Source organism: Carassius gibelio, chromosome A25, assembly GCF_023724105.1.
Source record: "Carassius gibelio isolate Cgi1373 ecotype wild population from Czech Republic chromosome A25, carGib1.2-hapl.c, whole genome shotgun sequence".
NCBI classification, from domain to species: Eukaryota; Metazoa; Chordata; class Actinopteri; order Cypriniformes; family Cyprinidae; genus Carassius; species Carassius gibelio.
The window spans coordinates 10,110,851-10,134,490 of NC_068395.1; the positions used below are offsets into that span (position 1 = coordinate 10,110,851).

General features: G+C 36.4%; 1 protein-coding gene across 8 annotated transcripts in view; it reads right to left on the bottom strand.

Moving 5' to 3' along the window:
* The window catches only part of LOC127947096 (calcium-dependent secretion activator 2), a 149,850-nt gene that overhangs the window by 106,523 nt on the left and 19,687 nt on the right, over positions 1 to 23,640 (bottom strand). For all 8 annotated transcript variants that reach the window (XM_052544033.1, XM_052544040.1, XM_052544039.1 and 5 more), the window contains exon 2: positions 14,597 to 14,710. In XM_052544033.1, the coding sequence (XP_052399993.1) occupies positions 14,597 to 14,710 (114 nt within the window). The remainder of the gene's footprint in view (positions 1 to 14,596; positions 14,711 to 23,640) is intronic.

Genomic DNA, 23,640 nt, shown 5'->3' on the forward strand with positions numbered 1-23,640 from the left:
TAGTTATCTGGCCAAAACAACACTGAAACACCTCTGTACACATGAAATATCCAAATAATAAACCCGCGATTACGATAGTAAAGCTTGGTATGAGAATTTCTTGAGATCTGGGGCGTTTTTATAAAAAAAATCGAAAATGTACATGGGAAATGCTAACTTGTGCAGCGATGAAAAAGGCTACATATAATATATTTTTACAACAGTAAACGACCAAATTCCATCCCTGATCGCTAAAGGAAGTTATTATAAACACTCGATCGGGGTTTAAAGTGAGTTTTTTTATAAAAGTGTACTAATAATTTCATAAATTGTCTGATGTAGCTTGATGCTAACATTAGCACCAATGCTACTAATAGCAGGTGCTTTTCTTCTTCATAATGCATTTTTGTCTCAATAATTCACGTCAATGTCGTAAGAAAATGTTTTGTTGTATTTTTATATTAAGACTTTTGATAAATAAGGGCTAAATGCAAAGAGAGACTGAAGTGAGATCGCTGCTTTGTTGCTTTGTAAAGCCTGAAAAACCACAATCAAGGCTAATAAAGGTGGAATAAAAACAAAAGAATAATGATAAAAGAATAATGCGGATAATGTGTCGTACCTGGCGGAGGTGTGAAAGACTCGTTTGGTGAGAACAATACAATCATGAAACGGGCAGTTTTCACAGCCAAACACACATATAAAACACACATCAGTGTTTACATGTGAGATCTTACAGAGATGACAAGGGCCATAAATCAATCTGATTAGCCTTCTCTAAAAACACACATGACATGGCCTTAGAAAATATTTCATAAAATTCACAGTTTTACAGATTCGATTATGACATTTTTTATGAAGTTTTGGAAGACTTGTGGCCTTAGCTACACTGTGTTTTCAAACTCATATCCTACATCAACAATTTTTTAAATACATTTAAAACATATGTTTTTAATATTTTTATTTTTGTTTTTATGTTTGAGCTTATATATCTCTATTATCATAACAGTCTGAGTGATTCTGATTCCTGAACAGTAAACTTTAAAGTGTCAGCTTTGTGAACAAAGGTTGATTATGTATCTAGTCAGAAAGAATCATGAGCAGAAACCTTTTTATTTTGGGTATGTCATTTCTGTCTCTAGTAAGGGGTTAAACAACATTATCCTCATTAAAACGCTGGTAAATAATGATTGTATTTAGGAGGTGGATTATACATTCGGGCCAAGGGGTGCAGGATTTCTGCACGACACAAGCTCAAAAATGACAGACCACTGTGACACATAACACATCTATAAAATGGGTCTTATTTTAACATAACTCATAACCACTGGTTAAGGTCTTCAGGTGACTCAGAAAGCCTGTCTATATGGCTAGAGTACTGACTTCATTGCCTAATCACTACAATACAGCAAGTCCTACAGCCGCTCAACTCTAATTTCCTGCCATCATCAAGCACAGCTGAAATCATTTTCATAAATATAGCATTGAGAAAATAAGCAATCTAACCTGCGGGGACACGAATACAGCCCTTGCTTGGCATGATTAGCTGTTTTTTCCGTAACAATAGAGGGAGGCTGAAGGTTGAACTTGTGAAGGTATTTTATTACTGTTGGTGGTGGGCTCTGAAGTAGACAAGTTAGCCTGAATGGACCCAAAAGCATTTAAAATAAAGTTCACAATGACCTAATGGAACCTTTATTCTTTGAAGAAGTGTTCAAATTTATTTGATACAATTTCTTTTTCAAGGTGATTTTAAGTTAGTTTTTTAATTGATGTGCTTACCATGTCCAATTTAAATTTAAATTACCACTTCAGGAGTGAAATGAGAGAAAATGCAATTAAGCCAACTTTTCAGAAATAGCAATTAAACATTACTGGAGCACCTGAACAATACAGGCATCTTAACTTATGCAAAACTTCACAACTCTAGATAAAATTTAAGTAAAAGGTCATACGGCAAATAATGCACCCCAGGATTTGATTCTCACCTCTTTATCTATATATCTGGCACCTAGTTTCTTCAGCTCTACCATGTATATGTCCAGCATGTAGTCACAAGTCAACTAGTCTCACAGTCTGTCCTCTGACCTGCTGCATGCAAAACTGAACTGCAAAGTACTGCTATGACCTGGACAGATCAAATATACACCAAACAAAATTATAAACGCAAATCATTGGTGTACCCGTAAGCCAAACACATAACGTTTGGTTATGACGTGTGTTATGCGCCGGCTTAGCCGCCTCAAACTTCCACTGTAGACAAGTATGCTGCAAAAACAAAACCATCGAGCAAGTTACGCTGCCTCTTTAACCTGATCCTGCATGAGAGGAACCAAGGGGGAGGGCTCTCAGCCCGCCCTCTGTTCGTTGATTGGCCGGTTGTTTTGGAGCCAGAGGAAAATTGGGAGATGGTTTGCTATCTCAGACTGAGTACAGAAGCTAACTGAAATTGAGCAGAAGTACGGAGTCTGACGTAGTCAGGCTAGCAATTGGCATGCTGACTGAAATAATGTCCACCAGAGCTGTTCCCATGAATTGAATGTTAATTTCTCTACCATAAGCCGTCTCCAAAGGTGTTTCAGAGAATTTGGCAGTACATACAACCAGCCTCACATCCGCAGACCACGTGTAACCACACCAGCCCAGGACCTCCACATTTAGCACATCTTCACCTTCAAGATCGTCTGAGACCAGCCAACCAGACATCTGCTGCAACAATTGGTTTGCATAACCAAAGAATGTCTGCACAAACTGTCAGAAACCATCTCAGGGAAGCTCATCTGCATGCTCGTCGTCCTCATCTGGGTCTCGACTTGACTGCACTTCATCACTGTAACCGACTTGAGTGGACAAATGCTCACAATCGTCAAATCGCTGATGTCAACATAGTGGATGAAGTGGCCCATGGTGGCGGTGTGGTTATGGTATGGACAGGCATATGCTATGGACAACGAACACAGGTGCATTTTATTGATGGCATTTTGAATGCACAGAGATACAGTGACGAGATCCTGAGGCCAATTGTTGTGCCATTCATCCAAGGTCATCACCTCATGTTGCAGCATGGTAATGGATGGCCACATGTTGCAAGGCGCTGTACACAATTCCTGGAAGTTGAAAAAAAATCCCAGTTCTTGCATGGCCAGCATACTCTCTGGACATGTCACCCATTGAGCATGTTTGGGATGCTCTGGATCGGCGTATACAACAGTGTGTTCCAGTTCCTGCCAATATCCAGCAACTTCACACAGCCATTGAAGAGGAGTGGACCAACATCCCACAGGCCACAATCAACAACCTGATCAACTCTATGCGAAGGAGATGTGTTCCACTGTGTGAGGAAAATGGGGGGTCAAACCAGATATTGACTGGTTTTTGGAACCCCCCGACCCCACAATACAGTAAAACTGCACATTTTAGAGTGGCCTTTTGTTGTGGCCAGCCTAAGGCACACCACTGTGCAATAATCATGCTGTCTAATGCCATACCTATGAGGTGGATGGATTTTCTCGGCAAAAGAGAAGTGCACACTAACACAGATTTAGACAGATTTGTGAACAATATTTGAGAGAAATTGGCCTTATGTGTGCATAGAAAAAGTCTTAGATCTTTGAGAGAAAAATGCGGGCAAAAACAAAAGTGTGCATTTATAATTTTGTTCAGTGTATAGATAGACAATAGCCTCACAACTCAGGTTATACTCAGTTTTTTTCAATTATAAAATTTTTCCACCACACAATTCTTTTCTTTTTTAATTGCTAGAAAGTGAGTCAGAATTCTTTAATCTCTTGAAAAAAGAACAATTTTGCAACATACGCAGCATTACTGGCAATTTTGAGAAAAAAAGTCAGACATTAATTTTTTATTGTGAGATAAAAACTCAATTATGAGAAGAAAAGTCAGAATGTTGAGATATAAACAATTAGTGATATTAGTTAGTCTTCTTTCTGCTGCAGCTGTCTGTCGTCCTCCATTCAACAATCAAACTGCGTGTCGCGTTTGGTTATTACAGTCAAAACCATGAAAAACTCTTCAAGAGTGCACAGTAACTGAGGTTTAAAACTGTTCACAGATTTAATACACTACATATTAATATCTCTTAACTTTGTACTAGTGATGTCCGGTTCGCGTACGAATCATTTGATTTAACCGATTCTTCTTCGTGAACCAGTTGAACCAGTTCACCAGATCGGACAGAATCGTTTGAAACAGTTTGCGTCTCCAGTGAGCATTAATCCACTAATTAAGTTATTTACTTTTTTAATGTGGCTAACACTCCCTCTAAGTCGAAATTAACCAATATCCCGGAGTAATTCATTTACTCAAACAGTACTCTGACTGAACTGCTGTGAAGAGAGAACTGAAGATGAACACCGAGCCGAGCAGCTTGTGTGTTATACTAACTGTTCTATGTGGACTCGGAAGGCTGAACAGCCTTGCACACTGTGACTCAGTGTTGTTGTTTTTTATGAACGTATTTTACAACATTACAAATTAACAATTTACCAGATTTTAGACTTATTCACTTTTATTTGTAAAAAAAATATTTCACTAGATTTTATAAAATTATTGTGCACCTGTGATTTTTCTAGAATCTAGAGTATCTTCTACATTGATTTTAAAAAAAAACTGAGCTGGTATTGGATTGGATCAGTATTGGCAGATACTCAGAATTTTCAGTATCGGATCGGATCGGTTCTGAAAAAATGGTATCATTGCATCCCTAGTTGCAATGACCTTGTTTGTTTTACTCCATGGCAGAAACAGGCTTTAATAGTGAATTACCTTTAAAACAACATGTCAAATCAAAACAAACCATAACTCACCGCTTTACATGTACACGTGGGCCTGTTTTTGGCCAGAATAAGCTGCAATATGTACCGGACGCTAGTTCAGTCAAAGGTCTGGCTATTAGACTGTTAGTCAGCTGGTGCGAGTGGTTCAGACTAGATATAGCCACATTAATCATTTAGAGCCTCTTCTTAGAGCCGAGAGTGCTGTTTGAATCTCTAAATCCATTTGGACTGAACTGTGTTTGCGAATTGAAGATTACTTCAACATTATTTTTCGTCATGTGAAACTGATTTCATCAAGCTACAAGGGTTCTTATTGACAAATCATTTCTGAGAAGAGCATCTTAGCGAAATCAGTGACATCAGTGATACAAAAACTGAACCCATCTCCTTTCTAACAAATTTCCCCCAGCGAATGTTATTTCCAATAAGCATCCAAGTCAATAAAACTTGGCTTGGCTTGTCATTTATCAGTCAGACAATCGGTAAAAATAGAATTTTATATTATCGAAAGAAAAGTAATAGCACACTTCTCCTCAAAGGTGGAAAGTAATAGCACACCTTCAACAAGCTGTATGATTTGATGCATCATTCATGTCTGAAGTGCCAATGGAGCAGCGATGAGATGTGCCCTAAAATGCAAGCTTAGATTAGGTTTAAGGGTTTGTATGAATCTGCAAAACAAATTGAGTCAGTAGTAATAGAAATGGCTGCTCTGGGGGGTGACCTGAGGTCAAATGTCTCTTGGGCACTAATTTACAGGTCACCGCTCCCAGAAATCTGACATATAATTATTATGTGAACTTTAACAATCAGGCTTCCACCACCCATACGGTGCCAAATCATGGCTTTTCAATTTTATTAGGCATTAATGGGAAGGTTGATGTCATCATTGATCAAAATAAGTCTATAGGCAACATATTAATGCCGTGCACAATGAAAAGCTGCCACAGTGAATAAATGGCAAAGATTGAGGACAGAGGAGGAAAATGCCAGCTCTTCTGTTCACACACAATAACTCTATTATTATAATTGAAGATGATTTGACAGGTCCTCAGAGTGTAATAAAAGGAAGTGTGTTCTGAATCACTGCGTTTCGGAGCTTAGTGTCTGTACAGAGCAGCTAAACTTGGAAAAAGAAAGCACTGAACAGCCTCTTATCAGTCCTTTATCAAACACAAACAACATGCAGAATCTGTAAAAGCAGGTTGTTAAGAAGGATGGAAGATTGTGGGTAATAATAAACAGGCTAGAGGTAATATGTTAGATGGACAAAAAAAAGGATGTCTAAAAAATTTAAAACGACAATATTTGGTAACACTTTCTATGAAGCCTGTATTTATAATACATTATAAGGGAATTCTTAAAGCATTATAATGAATGCATAATACATTATGAAAAAACTCATAATATATTCTATTAATTCATGAATAATCATAACAACAATTATAATACATCATAATACTTACGTATTTGTGGTTATAAGTTTAAGAGGATTATTTATAACACTCAATGAACACCATATTATATCTACTTCATTTATAGTAAAATGGACTGAATCATATCTTGTTTATTTAAGATCTGCACAGTATCTTACTACAGCTTGTGAGTGGTTAGATGTTGAGTGTTATTTGAGTGTTTCTTTGGAGCTAATGTTAATTAATTGATGTGAGCTTAATACCCCAACTGAAACAAATGCAATGCTTTATATGGTTACATTTTATTTTGATGGTCCCCTTAGTCAATCAATGATAGACTCTAGTATGGTAGAATAAACTGAAGTATAGTCAGTTTATCTGTTGGTTGACCATCAAAATAAAGTGTTAGCACATATTTACAGTAGCAGACTCTAATGACCGCTAGTCGACATGTAGATGCAGAGTTACTTATCAACAGCTGTCTAAAGGGTACCATCAAAATAATCAAACTAATATTAAAATAAAAATAATTTAAAGCAAAGAGAAGCCCAAACCTGCAGAAATAAAAAAAAGTAAATAAATACATAAATAAATGTACACGTAAACAAACACAATTAGTTTAAATGTAGTCCTATATTTATTTTTGTATTACAATGTATTTATTTATTCACATTACTTAGTTTTATTTGTATGTTCATTTATTTGTACATTTATTTACTCTGACATTGTATTTATTACCCTATATAAAAAAAAGGATACATTTATACAAAGTTTTTTGTAATTAATTTTTGCATTTATTCTTACAGGCCTGTTTTATGGTAGACTAGTCTTGCTTACAATTGGTTTATTTGTTTATAATAAAATTAATTAATAAACGTGTGTATGAGATATATATATATATATATATATATATATATATATATATACAGAGGTGAAGTGGTAAAAAAAGAGGTGGGTAAACTATAAATTCTGGGTGACCACATCGTGGTCACGGTAAGGTGGGTGTATGTGTATCCTGATGACATCGTTATAGGCTATCATTTGATATTACTACCAAGGTATCACTGGTTATTCCCTCATATAGGTCACACAATCACTATTCAATTCATACATTCATCTAAGTTCTTGTTAAAGAGACTCAAGAAGAAATAATAAGGTTGAAATCTATAAAGTTTACTAAATGACAAAACAGAGAGAACTATTTTTTTTTAAAGAGGAATAGTGAGGGAGGCTTATATCCAGAGGTTCCAATGCAATGCACTTGTACGTAATGATTAGGGATTTGGGATTATTTTAATAGTGGATTAATCTGTTGAATATTTTCTTAATTAATCGGTTAGTTGTTTGGTCTATAATATGTCAGAAAAATGTGGATCAGTGTTTCCCCAAAAGCCCAGGAATGGTCCTCAAATGGTCCTCTCGTTTTGTCCACAACTCAAAGATATTCAGTTGACTGTCACAGAGGAGAGAAGACACTAGAACATATTCACATTTAACAAGCTGGAATCAAATATTTTTTTTACTTTTGTCTTTCATATATTTTATCAATGACACAGACTGCAATGACACAGACAGCTTCATTGCAGAAGGACATCCTTTTGGTCACGTGGTTCACGTGAGATGATTGACAGCTTTACAAACTAATGATATTGCCCTGATGTCCTAGCTGACGCGAATCAATAAGAGGAGAGTAATCGCTAGTTAGCTGTTTTAGTTCTTTAGATCGCATAAATCAGTGTAAAATGAATAGAAATGTTATTCTGTATGACGAAATATTTTACAAACATGTCATAAAATTATTATCTCTTCAAATGTGCGCACCATTGGACTATATGCAGATCGTGGATATTGTATGTAAACGAACACAAACCGGAGATGAGATGAATGGCTGCTGTATGAGTGATGATTTCTATTCAAAATAACGAACGTTATTATTATTATTAGTAGTAGTATTATTATTAATTGTCTGATATCCATTTTTGAATCTTGATGCTGTCTGTTGTGTGTCGTTCATTTTGAACGAATCTTTAATATGACTCAGGACTACCGAGTTGTCTCGGAGAATGATTCGTTCATTTTGTGTTGACCGCACATGCGCATTACACAACATATGGGTTTTGAATCGACAGGTGAGGTCCGAGTCTTTTATTCTTCCTGTCAGTCCCATAGAGACGGGAATAGAAAAAATTAGTTCATTTTGCTGAATGACACTCAAAGATCCGAACTTCCCACTACTGTCAACACCGCAAGCAATTGGTCAACACTGACAAGTTGCAGCGCAATATGAAAGACTTCATCTTTAACAACAAACAACCTATGAAACTAATAATGAACAATATGAAACTAAAACGACATAAGTTTAATTTAAAATAGGAACTGTAGGCTATTTAGAGGTGGATAAGCTCAATTTAGAGGTGGATAAACACACTTTGGAGGTGGGTAAACGCTATTTCCGAATTTTGGGAGGTGCGTAAACCGCGTTTACGTGCGTTTAGCCTCCACTACATCCCTGTGTATATATATACAGTAGAGACCAAAAGTTTGGACACACCTTCTCATTCAAAGAGTTTTCTTTATTTTCATGACTATGAAAATTGTAGATTCACACTGAAGGCATAAAAACTATGAATTAACACATGTGGAATTATATATGGAATTATATACATAACAAAAAAGTGTGGAATAACTGAAATTATGTCATATTCTATGTTCTTCAAAGTATCCACCTTTTGCTTTGATTACTGCTTTGCACACTCTTGGCGATCTCTTGATGAGCTTCAAGAGGTAGTCACCTGAAATGGTCTTCCAACAGTCTTGAAGGAGTTCCCCGAGAGATGCTTAGCACTTGTTGGCCCTTTTGCCTTCTGTCTGCGGTCTAGCTCACCCCTAAACCATCTCGACTGGGTTCAGGTCTGGTGACTGTGGAGGCCAGGTCATCTGGCGCAGCACCCCATCACTCTCCTTCTTGGTCAAATAGCCCTTGATGCCTTCAGTGTGACTCTACAATTTTCATAGTCATGAAAATAAAGAAAACTCTTTGAATGAGAAGGTGTGTCCAAACTTTTGATCTGTACTGTGTATATATACAGTATATTATTATATTATCGATATATCGCCCAGCCCTAATATATAATATATAATATATATATATATCGCTGGGCGATATATCGAACATTGGCGATAATATCGGAATAATTTTGAGGACGATGTAAAATTTGAATATGCTCACTCCTCTGCGGAAGAGCCGCCGACAATAATCTGAAAACACTAACAAGCTGGAATTGAGCGATCTAATGAAAGCGTCATTCAGCCCGTCTGTGTTCTGTCGTGAGATCTCAACTGTATTGTTTGCATTTGTGATCGCAAAATAAATGCACTTACTCGACCGCTGATGATTGAATAGAGAAACATAGGCTATGGCCATTTGGAATTTCTATTGGGGAATTTCACTGATATGTTTACCAGTTTCCATAATATAGACAGAGAGAATGCAAAAGTCTTTGGTCTTCATTTATATATATTTATATATAAGAAATAGCTATGTGCTTCAGCAACTAGCTCTCCATCTAAGAGGGTTTTTAGTGTCAGTAGGAAACATAGTTTCGTGCCACAGAGCTTCTCTTAAAGCCACAGACAGTTGACAAAGTTTTTTTTTTTTTTATGGCCAAAAGAAAATCATGTTTTCTTATTATTGAAAAGCAAATGCAAACATATCGAGATATATATTGAATATCGTAAAAATTTTGACAATATCGAGATATCTTTTTTTTATATATATTGCCCAGCCCTAATATATATATATATATATATATATATATATATATATATATATATAGGCATGGACTAATCTTACATCATTTATTCACAGCACATTCTGTCATAATCAATGAAAGCAGTAGCAGGCAGATCCTGCTTGACTGATGCCCTAATGAGAGTTATGACTACACCGTGAAGATGAGAGCTATTTTTTTTGTCAGAAACTGCATTTTTAATCACTCTTAAGAAAGAGTTTAGATCCTCTTTTGAGTATTTTATTAGAGTTTTACTGTACTGGTCACCACACAAAGCAAGTGATCCTTCACGATCCACAAAATCTCACTTTGCACCAAAAACCAAAGTAACTACAGTTTTCCACACACACACGAAACAATAATTCAGGGGACACACTCTAATATTTAAACACATGTTTGTGTGAAAGCTCTTAAGATACAAACAAGTTGCTTGGTAACCTGGCCTATCCTTATAAAAGGCTGTGGTCCGTGTGTGTGTGTGATGAGTTGACCTCAGTCCTGCTTGGCAATAGACAGGGGTTACGCTAATTGATTGCGAATGAGTGCTGTAGTCTGTTGCTTCAGTAAAGGTTACACAACTGTTTCAGAGAGCTGAATTAAAGAATATCCAAATGATTTAATTTGAGTCCAGTCCCCTCACAATGAAGTGTTGACTATTAAAATTTTAAACACAGAAGAAAATTGTCATAAAATTATAGTAGCTCTATAATTAAATAAATGGCAAAATTATGCATTTGCTCATTCAGTTATTAAATGTTGATTAAATATTGATGATCTGATAAATTGAAAATGTTCAATTGCTTTTTTGTATGTATGTACCAAATACTGTAGCTAATGCACAAATGCAAATAAAGCGAGATGTCTGATACCACTGAGCGGTACGGTTCGGTACAATACGGTAAGCAATTATTTCCATTTCCACTGTCAGAAGTTGTGAATAGTACCAAAGTAGCGAACAGTACCATACAACTATTTTGGTACCCTTCTGTTGGGGTACCTAGCACAGCAAAGGCTATCAAAAGGGTGGAGCTAAACTCACAGTAGAACATTGATTGGTTGACTTAGAATCGTCACTTTTGCGTGATACAAGGGGATAAAGCTTCTCCTTCACTCGTTCTGCTCTGCTGTGAGTGTTAGGCTTATTAACATCAGTGCACAAAAACACAAAAAAAATATAACCGTGTTTTTTATAATTTCACACAGACAATAGCGGTTTCTCAATATGCGTTCTTGTCTGTTCTTGTAGACTTGTGAAATGTCATTGCCCAAAAACCAGAGTAATTTTCTAAATATTAATGTTATTGTGTCAAGAAATGTAGTTTGAAGAGTTTTTCAGGCGTGAATGTAATTATTTAAAACTCAGATCTGCGGTTTATTTATAAAGATAGCGCCTATTTGAAAATTTGCTTTGCTCAGTGCTCTTGTAGCTCGGCCAGTGCTTCTGGTGTTTGCCGCTGGCTCTGATGTCTCTGCAGTGATAATACATGAGATACAATTTATTTTGGGTTGGCTACATTTAACAGGCATTCGTGGTTGTCATGAATCTGTTATTTGTTCCTGATCATATAATTTTGGCTGAGCACAAAGTTATGTATTATAACTTTATATATTTAATTTGAATTTTACCGTAGTACAGTGTTGACATTGTTGCATATGTTTGAATTAACCGTATGCTATTGTCTTTATAAGCCTCTTATACTTTAGTTATACTTTTATAATGGCTGTTTTGCTGAGTTGTGCTTATTGTCGCGGTTTATTGTCTATTGCTACCTTCTGTTATACACCACGCCTACCAAGTAAGGGTACTATTGGCAGTGGAAACAAGCCTGATCAGGGTAACCCAACCGAATCATACTGTACTGTACCGTACCACTCAGTGGAAATGAGCCATTACATATAGTGTCATCTGAATCTTGAATGATCAAATTAAAAAAAGTTAAATTTATGCATTTAGCAGACGCTTTTATCCAAAGCGACTTACAGTGCATTCAGGCTATCAGTTTTTACATATCATGTGTTCCCGGGGAATCGAACCCCCAACCCTGCGCTTGCTTGCTTGCTAACGCAGTGCTCTACCAGTTGAGCTACAGGAACACAAATACAGAAAAACAACCAACTAACATATAAAATACTATATTATTACATAATTATTAAAAACTAACATTTGATTTGACAACACTATCATTTAATATCAAATCTTTAAGGTTACAGGAAATTTATCTGAAATTATTATATTCTAAAATTGATATTTGTGGTCCTGGATGCTGATTGGTCAATTTCAAAGTTCCTTATGTGCAAAAATACACATGAAACCTTTTTAATATAATATCAACTAGTTGAGCACTTAAACAATCTGAAATATTCAACTATGACAGACCAGTAATGAAGATCTCTGGAGCCCAATGAAGCTGAGCTGGACCTCAAAGATTGAACAGAAATTACAAACATTTCCAAAAATTTAAGAGAGACGGGAAAAAGCAAAACTCTGTTTGACCCGAAAGTGCGAGAAGTGGAAAAAGATGTTTAGATGGTCTATATGCCTTGGATTCATACAGCAGATGATAAAGCACGGCTGTATTTCAGAAGGATAAACCCATTTCTTTCTAGGTGTGAAATATGTGTCAACCATTGGCGAAATGTTAATTCAAAATTAATCTGTAATTTATGTAGCCGCCTACATTCTGCATGTCAAAATTGTAAATAAGGGAAAGGAAAATGAATCAATGTGGAACAAGAATATGAATCAAATAACACATATGGTGTAAAAGGGTGGCTTTTGGGTTCTGTTTGATAAAAAGCATAATAATTTAGATTGAATCCTTTTTTCTTCTTCTATTGTGTCTGTGTCTGCAAGTGCACTACTTGAAAGTGTACAAAAGCTTTCGGGACATTAAATATGTTCCTCATACAATAGACTTTAACAGTGAAGGTCTGGGGAAAAACATTCTCAACAGGCAATCAATTTTTAACATTAACTTTTAAAAGGATAGACCTAGTGTATTAATCAATGGTATATGCTTTTGTTAAAGCAATCAGCCTGCATTATTTCACCTATTTCATTTTTTTTTTTCGTGTTTAACACCAGAAAGACTTTCACAATGCTTCATGGGGTTTTAGTAAATTAAAGTATTTTAGTTTAATTTTCAAATACGTTTTTGCTTCTAACCAAAGTTTGCAATGTTGTGATTCACCTCACAGAGGGTAGGTTTGGTTCATAGCTTATAACTCATTAACAAAGACTTTTTTATTTATTTTATTTTTATCCCTATGGGAAAATAAACTTCTGGAATCAAGACTGCTGAAAACATTTACAAACACTTACACAATCCATACAGGTGGTATGAATACACATTTGTACTTTTTGCACTGAAAGTGATGCTATGTGATAAAACTAGAATACAACAAAACTAGTGATAAACTAACCAAGTAGTTGACTACTAGAGCAACCCCTTTCAGACATTTATTGCTTTTCTATTTATCTTCCAAACAATGACTGACATCACTGTAGAACCACAATCAAAACTCCTACAGTGTCCACGAGTCCCTAGCGTATGCTACAAAAAATCCTGCAATCCCCCACAGAACCCAAAGGGATGCTTTGATATGTGCACGATGGCCAGTGAATGACAATATGGATCTTTGATCAGCCAACCCAGAGTCCTCCACATGTGTAAGAGCGACTATCAGACCCAACTTCAAAGAGCGGTTTCCCATCCAGTGCAATTAATAGAGCGGAGAGCCAACTGATATGATATGATGATCCTATTAGGACTTGATAGGCATGTCCTGTTCTAAGAGAAAAAGAAATTAAGAGAGAGAGAAGTGATGAAAGCAAGAAAGAGGGTGACTGGCTTGTTTGATGACCATCTGTTTTGCCTGTTCGTTATTCTCTGAAAGTTGCATGCTTCATCGTACCATTAAATGAACATGAAAGGCAAGAATAAACATAAAAACTGAGTGTGTGAAAGGGAAAAAGCAGTGTGGAGGTAGGTAAAGCAACTGAAGAAAGCCCACTTCCACACAAAAAATACAGCCAATCAATTTTCAATAATTTATCAGCTGACCAAAGCACAAAGCTTCAGGTGTTTCTTCTTGGATCTGTATTTTTTTTAATGTTGTTAGTTCAACGGCTATGAGATGAGAGACGCTAACGAGTTTTACTCTTTTGAAACTTTCCTTCAGCCACCATTTATAATCTCACCATAAAAAATCTGGAATTTAGAGATGTTTATTGTGCATGATGTTTATATTTTTGTTTGTTTGTTTTTTTATTTTTTTATTCTTTGGTAATATTCAATAGTTGGCAGATAGTACCTGGAGAAACTACTACTTCCAAAAAGTTCTCAGTGAGCATTTGACAGAAATGGCAAAACATTTAATTAAATGTACGTAAAAGGACCTAAATATATATATATTTTTTGGTAAAACAGTCAAATAATCTTTGCTTTATGTCCAACTTTGACGATGATTTTACAATTTTTGAATGGTTGTGAAGTTCATTCCTCATCAAAACTGACAATTTTGACAAATGACAGTAAGGTCACTTCAGCTGTAGACATTTTGGCCACATCTTGAAAGTTTATTTGATATAGAAATGAAAATCAGAGAGTCTTGCCTCATAGTAACTGCGCACGGCGTTGCAGAAAGCCTCATCTGCGACGATCTGCATCTCTCCTTTCAGGAAGGCCTGGAAACGCTCCTTTACCACCTGCAACTGCTGCTTGTTCAGCTGTAGAAAAGAGAAACTAGAGTTAACTGAAGATCTATCAGTGGCATCTGGACTTTATGATAATGCTCACTGTAGCACCTTTTCTGGCAACACTTAGTATGCAACGCAATTCTGTCGAGCATGTGTCAATAAAAAAAAAGAAGACATTTTCTTTTGTTATTCTTTAACGGCAGTTCACTTGTAAAGCACATTAAAATGGCTTTTTCATAAGTACAAATCATCTTATTTTACTCTTTTGTCTTCATAAATGTAGTTTTTCAGCGTGTATTATTGATGTTTTGGTTATGAATAATGAGTGGAAAAACACAATTATTTTCCCATCCTTTAATGCGCTTCCAAAGCTGATGGAAAACCAGCAGGAACTTCAGAACAAATGCATCGGTAATGTTTTAGAGGAAAACATCTTCATTCAGAACAGAAACACATTTTTTTTTTTGCTTGAAAAAAAAAACAAAAAAACATTAGTCATACACTTTGATGTTGTTTGGAGGGGGTGATTTCCAATCAAATTTACCCACAGGGAGAATGAAAGAAGGCTGCTTATAAAAACAGGACTATTAACTGCTTTTCTTACTCATAATCATAGTTATGACTAATCATAAATTGACATCCAGGATAGCCATTTTGAAACCCGGCTTTGGCAGAAACTTTGTCTTGTGTTGGAAATGGAAGAAACTGTTGGGTAACTGTCCAACAAAACAAAACCGCATGTAGCACAACTGTTTTCAACACAGATAATTAGAAATGTTTCTTGAGCAACAAATCAGCATATCAGAATGATTTCTGACAGATCATGGGACACTGAAGACTGGAGTAATGATGCTGAAAATTCAACTTTGCATTAAAAGAATAAATTAAATTTTTAAATATATTAAAATAGAAAACTATTTAAATGATTTAAATCTGAATAATATTTCACAATATTACAGTCTTGCTGTAATTAAAAATCAAATAAACAGACATAATCAGTCATTTCAAATACTATTATAATAACTTTTTTTTTTTTTTTTTTTAATTCAAGATGCATTGTAATAGAGCATAAAGCAACCTTAGACTTTTTTTTTCTTCCTGTTGAATGCATAGTGAGTCCCCAGGCAAAAGTAACAGACATTAATGTGCTACGTTTTATAACCATTTGTAAATTCTAATATTCCCACAGAGTTGCAGCAACCTACGGGACATCCTTAATTTGATGGCATGAATATGTCGCACATCTGAAGCTATGCCTCATGAAATCTTTGAATTAGCATTCTAGCACACATCTGTTTCTTAATACAAACAGAACCCATGCTTCAAACATATTGTAGCTGGAATATGTTTTTTGTTGCGGACACTATTAGAGCTTTAATCAAAGGTGACCAAAGTCTTAACCTCAGGACTAAATCATGGGGTAATTTTCAGTTTTGATTGAACTATCCTTTTAAATCAAAGCCAAATGATATGATGAATATACTGATAAGACACTGCAAAAAAGTGGAATAGAACTGTCATACAGTTGCCAAGAAATCAGATTTTTACAACATGACTATTATGGCCAAATATACTATGTTGGAGAGTCAACAAGACTTTTTTTCAAAAGCAAGTGTAAAATCAGCCTGGGACATCCTGGTTGCTGAAGAGGTAATTCATTGGAGAAGGACAGAAATCAAAAATTTAGTGATTTGTGGTTCTAATAATGAATTATCAGCTCTGCAAATTCTGGAATTTTGTTGATAAAGATAATTAGACGATATTGTGCTATGCATGTTATTGTGCTGGTGATTCAGCAGGTTTCAGACTGCCATGAAAAGCTGACTCCCACAACTTTTGGTATTCTTCATATTGTTCGGTTTTGTATGATTTTATTTCGTGGTCTAATAGGATGAAATCAGATCTGAATGTGTCAAAAACTAAAGAGATGATCATCAATCTTAGTAAGAAAACAGTTGCACTTGCAGGGTAGTCATTAATGACACAGGTGGATGTAGTGGAGGAATTTAAGTATTTTGGAATGATTATTGATAATTTGAAGTTTGATCAAAATACAGATGCAATTATTACAAATTCACAATAAAAAGATTGTGCTGAGGAAGCTTAACTCTTATAATATATAGTTATTCTCATGTCTTTTTATAATTAATTTGTTGAAAGTATCCTGTCCTTTTCCTTTATTAGTTGGTTTTCATTATTACATAAACATATTGCTTCAGGCACCCGGTGTCCTCATGTGAGGACATGTATGAAATCAATGCCCTGTTTAGTAACAGAAAGTCATATTTTGATTTGATTTATGACACATAATTAAAAAATTAGACAGATTTAAATAACTACAAAATATTATCACATTTCCATACGAGTGTCACTAAATTAATTTCAGACATTTTGATGACCAAGGAGAGGGAGTGGTCATGTGAAATATCCAATCATTTGGTATCTCTGAAAAGCCCACATCCAGACTTAAAACTGTGGCATGAATGGTTTCAGAGAAATTCACAAAAATATAATGTCCTCATATGAGGCCACAGGGTCTCAAGAGGATACAGCAAAAATGAACTTGTGTCTAAAATGTAAGTCACTTAATATTAATTTGTTGTTTATTGAGCTATTCATCAAATCAATTTCAAATTTGCAATCGTGCTAATATTTGGAGAAAAATGTTAATCAATCATTTTCATTGATTCCAACATATCAAGTGTCATAAGGCTCATGTGAGCAAGTCCACAAGGCCATCAGAGAACAGGTGTCAGCCGGCACTCTTCTCACAAGCCTTGATAAAACATACACTCCTCCTAATCAAACACACACTCACCTCTCCTTCAACAAACATGCCTCAATGCGTCTCTTCCCTGAAACACCAGTATGTAATATTAAAAGCAAAACAACCCATACAAGCATCAGATCAAGGAGGTAATATTACATCTAGGAAGTTAGACTCTAAAATTATACTTCAATAGAAGTCCCACACTCACAGACAGCATCCTGCCAGCAACTATTTTTTTATTAAGGTGACATATTATGCCCCTCTCTACATTATGTAATATAAGTCTCTGGTGTCCCCAGAATGTTTCTGTAAGGTTTCAGCTCAAAATACCCCACAGATCATTTATTATATCATTTTGAAAATGCCTATTTTGAGTGGAAGCAGAAACACACTGTTTTTCGTGCATGTCTCTTTAAATGCAAATGAGCTGCTGCTCCCCGCCCCCTTTTTCCAGAATAGAGCTGCATCATTACAGCTCATACCTGCTAAAAACATAGGTTTCGGTTCAGATGATCATGTTTATCATGTTAAAAACAGTGTCACAAAAACACTTGGTTATGTCTGTGAAGATTCATGTATACCTTTGATTGAGTTTTTCCTAAACAAACATCCACCACTAGCAATTTCTATCAGGATCAACACGCAAAAACAGAGCAAGAGAAAGAGAGAGAGATAGAGAAACAAAGAGAGCAATAAAAAGTGGGGAAAGAACGTGTGTGTGTGTATATGACAGTGATTCCCAACGGCACCATTGGGAGCTAATGGAGAAGAAACACTGCAGACATTTATCACAGAACAACACGCAGCGCTAACAACCTCGATGGCTCCTGTCTCTGCCATAAGCCTTTGTGCAAGCCTATTAGTGAAAACGCATTTCCAAATGGCACCAAACAGAAACTCAAACCATAGCGTGCCTACATTCAGGTGTAAAGTGTTGGAAACCTCAATATTTGAGGGCTACAACCAAACTTTCTGAAAGGTCTGTATGATTGCTCACGAAGCGAAAGTTACAGCACCATTTTCTTTCAGGGACCTTAGGCCAGGAAGGAAATTTTCGGAAATCCTTGCTGTTTATTCAGCCATTTCCTTTCATTGTTTAATGGACCTCTTCATTTGGTACCTCTCGGTGATTAAAGCCAAAATGAAACACCATTCTAACCTCTGTAGTGTGATGTATTTAGAAGTGAAACAAGAAAAAAATAAATGTTGGGAGAAACATTTTATCTAATGGGAAATGATTGGCCCATGAAAAAGAGGTTCCAGATCCTTCTACAAAGTTGAAAGTGGATTGTAGAAGACTACTTTCCTCCTAAAAAGCCACCATGAGCCACTTTTGATTATTAATGCTTATTTAAATAATCATTAATGCTATCAAGTTTTAAAATGAAGAATATTCTAAGCACTTCTCATAAAGCTTGTTTCTTTATGATAAGTGGTTTTAATAATTTTTATAAAGGCATGTTATGTGTCACAGCAGTAAAACCCGCATCAATATTGCATGTTCAAACCTAGGTTAATAGATGTTTTCTTCAGGAATATATAATTAGTTTGGAAATTTAACTAAACCCATTCCATTTCAGCCAAATAAATGTACTAAAACTACAATAATTCAGATGACTATGTGACTAAAACTTAGGGTGCTTTCACACTTGGTTCACTTGCCTGGTCTGCACCAGAGTTTGATTGCTCCCCCCTCCCCCCGCTGGACTGCGTTCATATTATGCAGCCGGCAAGGAAGTCGACCGGAAGTTGAAGTCGGCCAGGTGCTGCCATCTTGTAGCAGAACTTCACTCGCGTTAGCATTCCCATTGACCCATTGATTCATTTTGGCGTCACTTTGACAGCGAATAACTTCACAACTGAGGCGTTTAAAGACATTATTTATTTCTAAAGATAAACGACAATGTATAAAGGGCTCCATTACGTCATCAAGCTTAGTTTGAGTCTGCGCGTCAGAAACGGAAGTGCTAAAAAACGCAAAAAATGGGCTTCATTTGTCTCAGTTGAGTTCCAATGGGGTCGCTGTGTCCATTTCTTTTACTGTCTATGATATTATGTTATTTGGTTCCGAACTGCGGTTCCTTTGTGTCATCAAGCCAGCAGCTGTTTACTCCGTTGCTTAGTAACACCATTACTTGAATTGTTAGTTTTGTTTACAAACCTTCGGTACATAACGGCACTGACGTCTGTATTACGAATGTACTGCAAATGATCTGAAGAACACCGAAGGCGAACAGAAATGAGACATACAGCTCTCTGTTTGCAGCTTGTCAGTCAAACTTGTCAGAAAAGTGAGTGAAACACGCACACAAACACACATTTTTATCAAATAATACACAATTAACAGTAGTTCACTTCCACGCTTTGTTATGATTGCGTTCACATCAGCAGCGAACCGTACTGTAGTTCACTTGAACCGTACCCCACCCTTTTCAAGCGGATTTGGGTACGGTTCGCAGGTGCGCATCAGAGATCAGAAGACAGCGTTCACATCATCCAAACGAACCAAACTCTGACTTCAGTCGAACCCGGGTGCGCATCCCGGGTCGTGTCCAAATCTACTTTTGCTTTTTTAACTATGGAGAAACGGTTGGCGCACCCCGGGCGCATGGTCTAAATGGGTTGTCCCTATTCTCTTAATGAGTAATGGGTGTTTTTTGGACATAACATGCAATAAACCAATCAGAGTCTCATCTTCCATTCCTTTTAAGAGCCAGTTGCGCTCGTGCCATGACAGATTTTCTATTTACACGGAGGAATTCGGTAAAATAGCCTCATTCTGATACATGTGATGACTATCCAATATGACATGTAGGCATAGATAGATAGATAGATAGATAGATAGATAGATAGATAGATAGATAGATAGATAGATAGATAGATAGATAGATATTTGTTTTATATAATTTATTTATTTAGCCTACAAAAAATCATTATGCATTGCAATCCTTAAATTGTTTTATATTTGGCATGTTTGTGTGCTGCGGTGCATCCCTGTGTTTAATAAGCAGCGTGTACGCTCTTTAAATAACAAAGAAAAAACATTGCGCCACACTTTAGACCAGGTTTGAGCTGGTCTATGGCGCAGTCTATTTTTAGCTCCTTAAAATAGCATTGCGCCAGCAATGCGCCTGAACACACCTCTTTTTTAGACCAGCACGCCCATGGGTGCAAAAATGAGAGCAAATGCATTTGCTAATTTCACATAGAGCAGCTGTTACTACACAGAGCCATTGTTAATAGAGAAGATGCGCAAATCCACTTCATTTTCAGCGTTTTTTGGCGCATCTTCTCAGTTAACAATGGCTCTGTGTAGTAACAGCTGCTCTATGTGAAATCACGCACCTGATGGAATTAACCGCTGATTAGAAAACCGGCTTTACTGACGAGATGCGCATTAACGATCGGCCGATCGTGATCGGAGCACCCCTAGTCAAATCTGATTTCATATTGACTTTTCATAAATCAAGTAGGACAGAACTCAGAATAAGAATAGGTGGGCGTGACTTGCGAAGAGAAAGTTGAAGACGTTTACAGAGAAAAAGAGACAGTAAGGAACAAAGACAAAGATCAGACATTCAGACAAGACGAACGATGGGCTGAATGATATTGAAGATGGAAAATAAAAGAAAAATGGAAAACATCTCCCCATGGCTATTCTTTCAAAGATGAGAGGTTTTTTAAGTAGTGGCACAATTAGGTTGCAGTTGATGGAGACACTACATGAAACAGAATAGCACTCCAGGCCAGCAATAAGAACCAGACTCAAACAATAGGAGCCCACACAAATGCCTGAATGAAAATAGCTCAACAGATAGAATGTAGTGGGTGGATAACCATGAAAGAAAGTACCAGAATCCTTTCACAAGCAGCACCATGAGTAATTATTAAGCAGGTATATACTGTTTGTACTACCTGTCATAACTCACAAATTGGTGTCATGTCACATCAAATCATCTAGAGGTGCACTGATCCGATACTCAATTTTGGTTATTACTCTGATATAGTGTCATTTTCTGTTGGATCGGCTATCGGTCAGACAAGGCCTATACAAATCCGATTTTCAGTATATACTATTCTGTGTTATTATTAAGCTCCATGAAAGGCACAAAAACATTATAAAACACCATACAGTTCCATAGTTCAATGTGAAGTACAGATTAAGTCGTTGTCAGTAATCCTTCATTCAGCATTCAAACTGCGCATTGCGCTCTGTTACGACAGTCAGGACGATGAAACTGTCTACAAGATGATTCAGTGTTCCTATTATTATACATGATCTGTAGATAAAGATCAATTTTTTTGAATAATAAGACTATCTTGCTGGAGTTTAGTACCGTTTCTAAAGCATGTTACTTTCTAAAGCATCTTAAATCACAACACCGGAGTGGAGAGCACTATGAATTGTTCTTAATGCACACAGTAACTGAAATTTAAAACTTAAGCTTCAATAAACTATCAGATGAACACAGATATAATACCTTACGCATCAATATCTCTTCCCTTTGTGCTTTGAACTTCACTATGCGGAGCACTGTGACTCTGTGTTGCTTCAAGCGCATAATTCTGTGCACAGGATAAGTGCTTTGTGCAGCTCGGTATAGGAGCCTTTCTGGTTGTCTTATCTATCATATGTTGCTGAATCATTACTGTGCTATAGATTTAAAAAAGTATTTATTTTATAGTATATTAATATATAAATATATTACTTGTTTTTCATGAATGTACTTTACAACAATACAAATAGCAATATTTAACATTTTACCAGATTTTGAGCTACATTAACCCCACTAATTTTTTTTTTCAAAAAAAAAAAAAAAAAAAAGATTTTACTAAATTATTGTGCACTCATGGTTTTTCTACAGTAGCTTTTGCTACTGAATTATCCACTAATCTAGTTTATAGTAGTATAGTTGTTTTTCTTTATAATTAAGTTGTCTATATGCGGTAAGTTCTGTTTAACAAAAAAAAAAGTTATGAATAGGGGAACACACTGAGGTATAGGAATTCTACACGGATTAAAAACAAAACAAAAACAAAAACATCTGTGCTGGTATCATATCGGTCGATACTCAGAATGTCAGGTATCAGATCGGGATGGGTTCTGAAAAAGTGGTATAGAGCCAGTCCTAAAATTATCTTGACTAACAGTCCGACAGGAGATGATGTGCTGAGACTGGCACTGAAGCTGGCTTGAAAACTCCCCCAGAAATCCAAACAGTGTCAGTACATCTGCCATTAAGTCAAACCCATTTTATCTGTAGCTTAAGTTTACTTTTTTAGGTAAGATCTAGTCTTCTTGCAAAGTGTTTATCCCTTCCTATTGTGTTCCACCATCTGCTAAGGAGAAAACACTGATTCCTTGTGTCTTGTTTGGATCTCGCTGGTCCTTTCCCATGGGGGACTCACAGCGAAGGCGCTGTGGGTAACACCAGGGGAGAGGTACCACGGTGCAGCTCGCTGTCCTACAGGTCTGTCACGACTCACTTTGCCCTGAAGCTCCTCTCTGCTTACCACTGATAAAGAGCTGCATGCTGTCTGCGTGTGTACGTGTATACACCCACACCAAGTTTTCAGCTCTTTCTGCTCATTTTCGAACCCTCAAATTGCTTTGAGAATGTGTCATAGCTTGTTGAGGGAAGTGAACAAGGTGTTCTGAAAGTTCTGTGCTTGTCTGTTGGACTGATGCGATAGAGTCACCTTGAATAACACCATGAAGCTCAGATACAACCCATCAGAAAGCTTGACACGTGTTTATGTTTTTGTTATCCAGGTACTTTTTCACACAAATGGGTTCAGAAAGAAAACTTGATTCTGCCCTTTCTTCTTTGATTGTTTTTAAGGTGCAATTTGACTTAAGTGTAAAAAATGTAGTGAGAAACAGAGGTACGGGCTGTTCAAATTTGTAGTGTTGTGTACCTAGATGTCGATATTCAAAGTTATCCCGACAGTTCCAGTGGACAACAAAACACGGGATGGCACCTTAAGACAATAAACCAGACTTCTACCCTGTCTTGTTTTTGTTGCAATCTAATTAGATACAGCATCTACTCTAACTGAGGGGTTTATGTCTAGTCAATCCAGCAGGACACATGTAATCATTGTAGCCGGGTACACTATTCCTTTTTGGAGTGGACAGCATTCAAATCTCTGCTTATTGGTTTTCAGCATCTCGGTACGAGAGATTGTA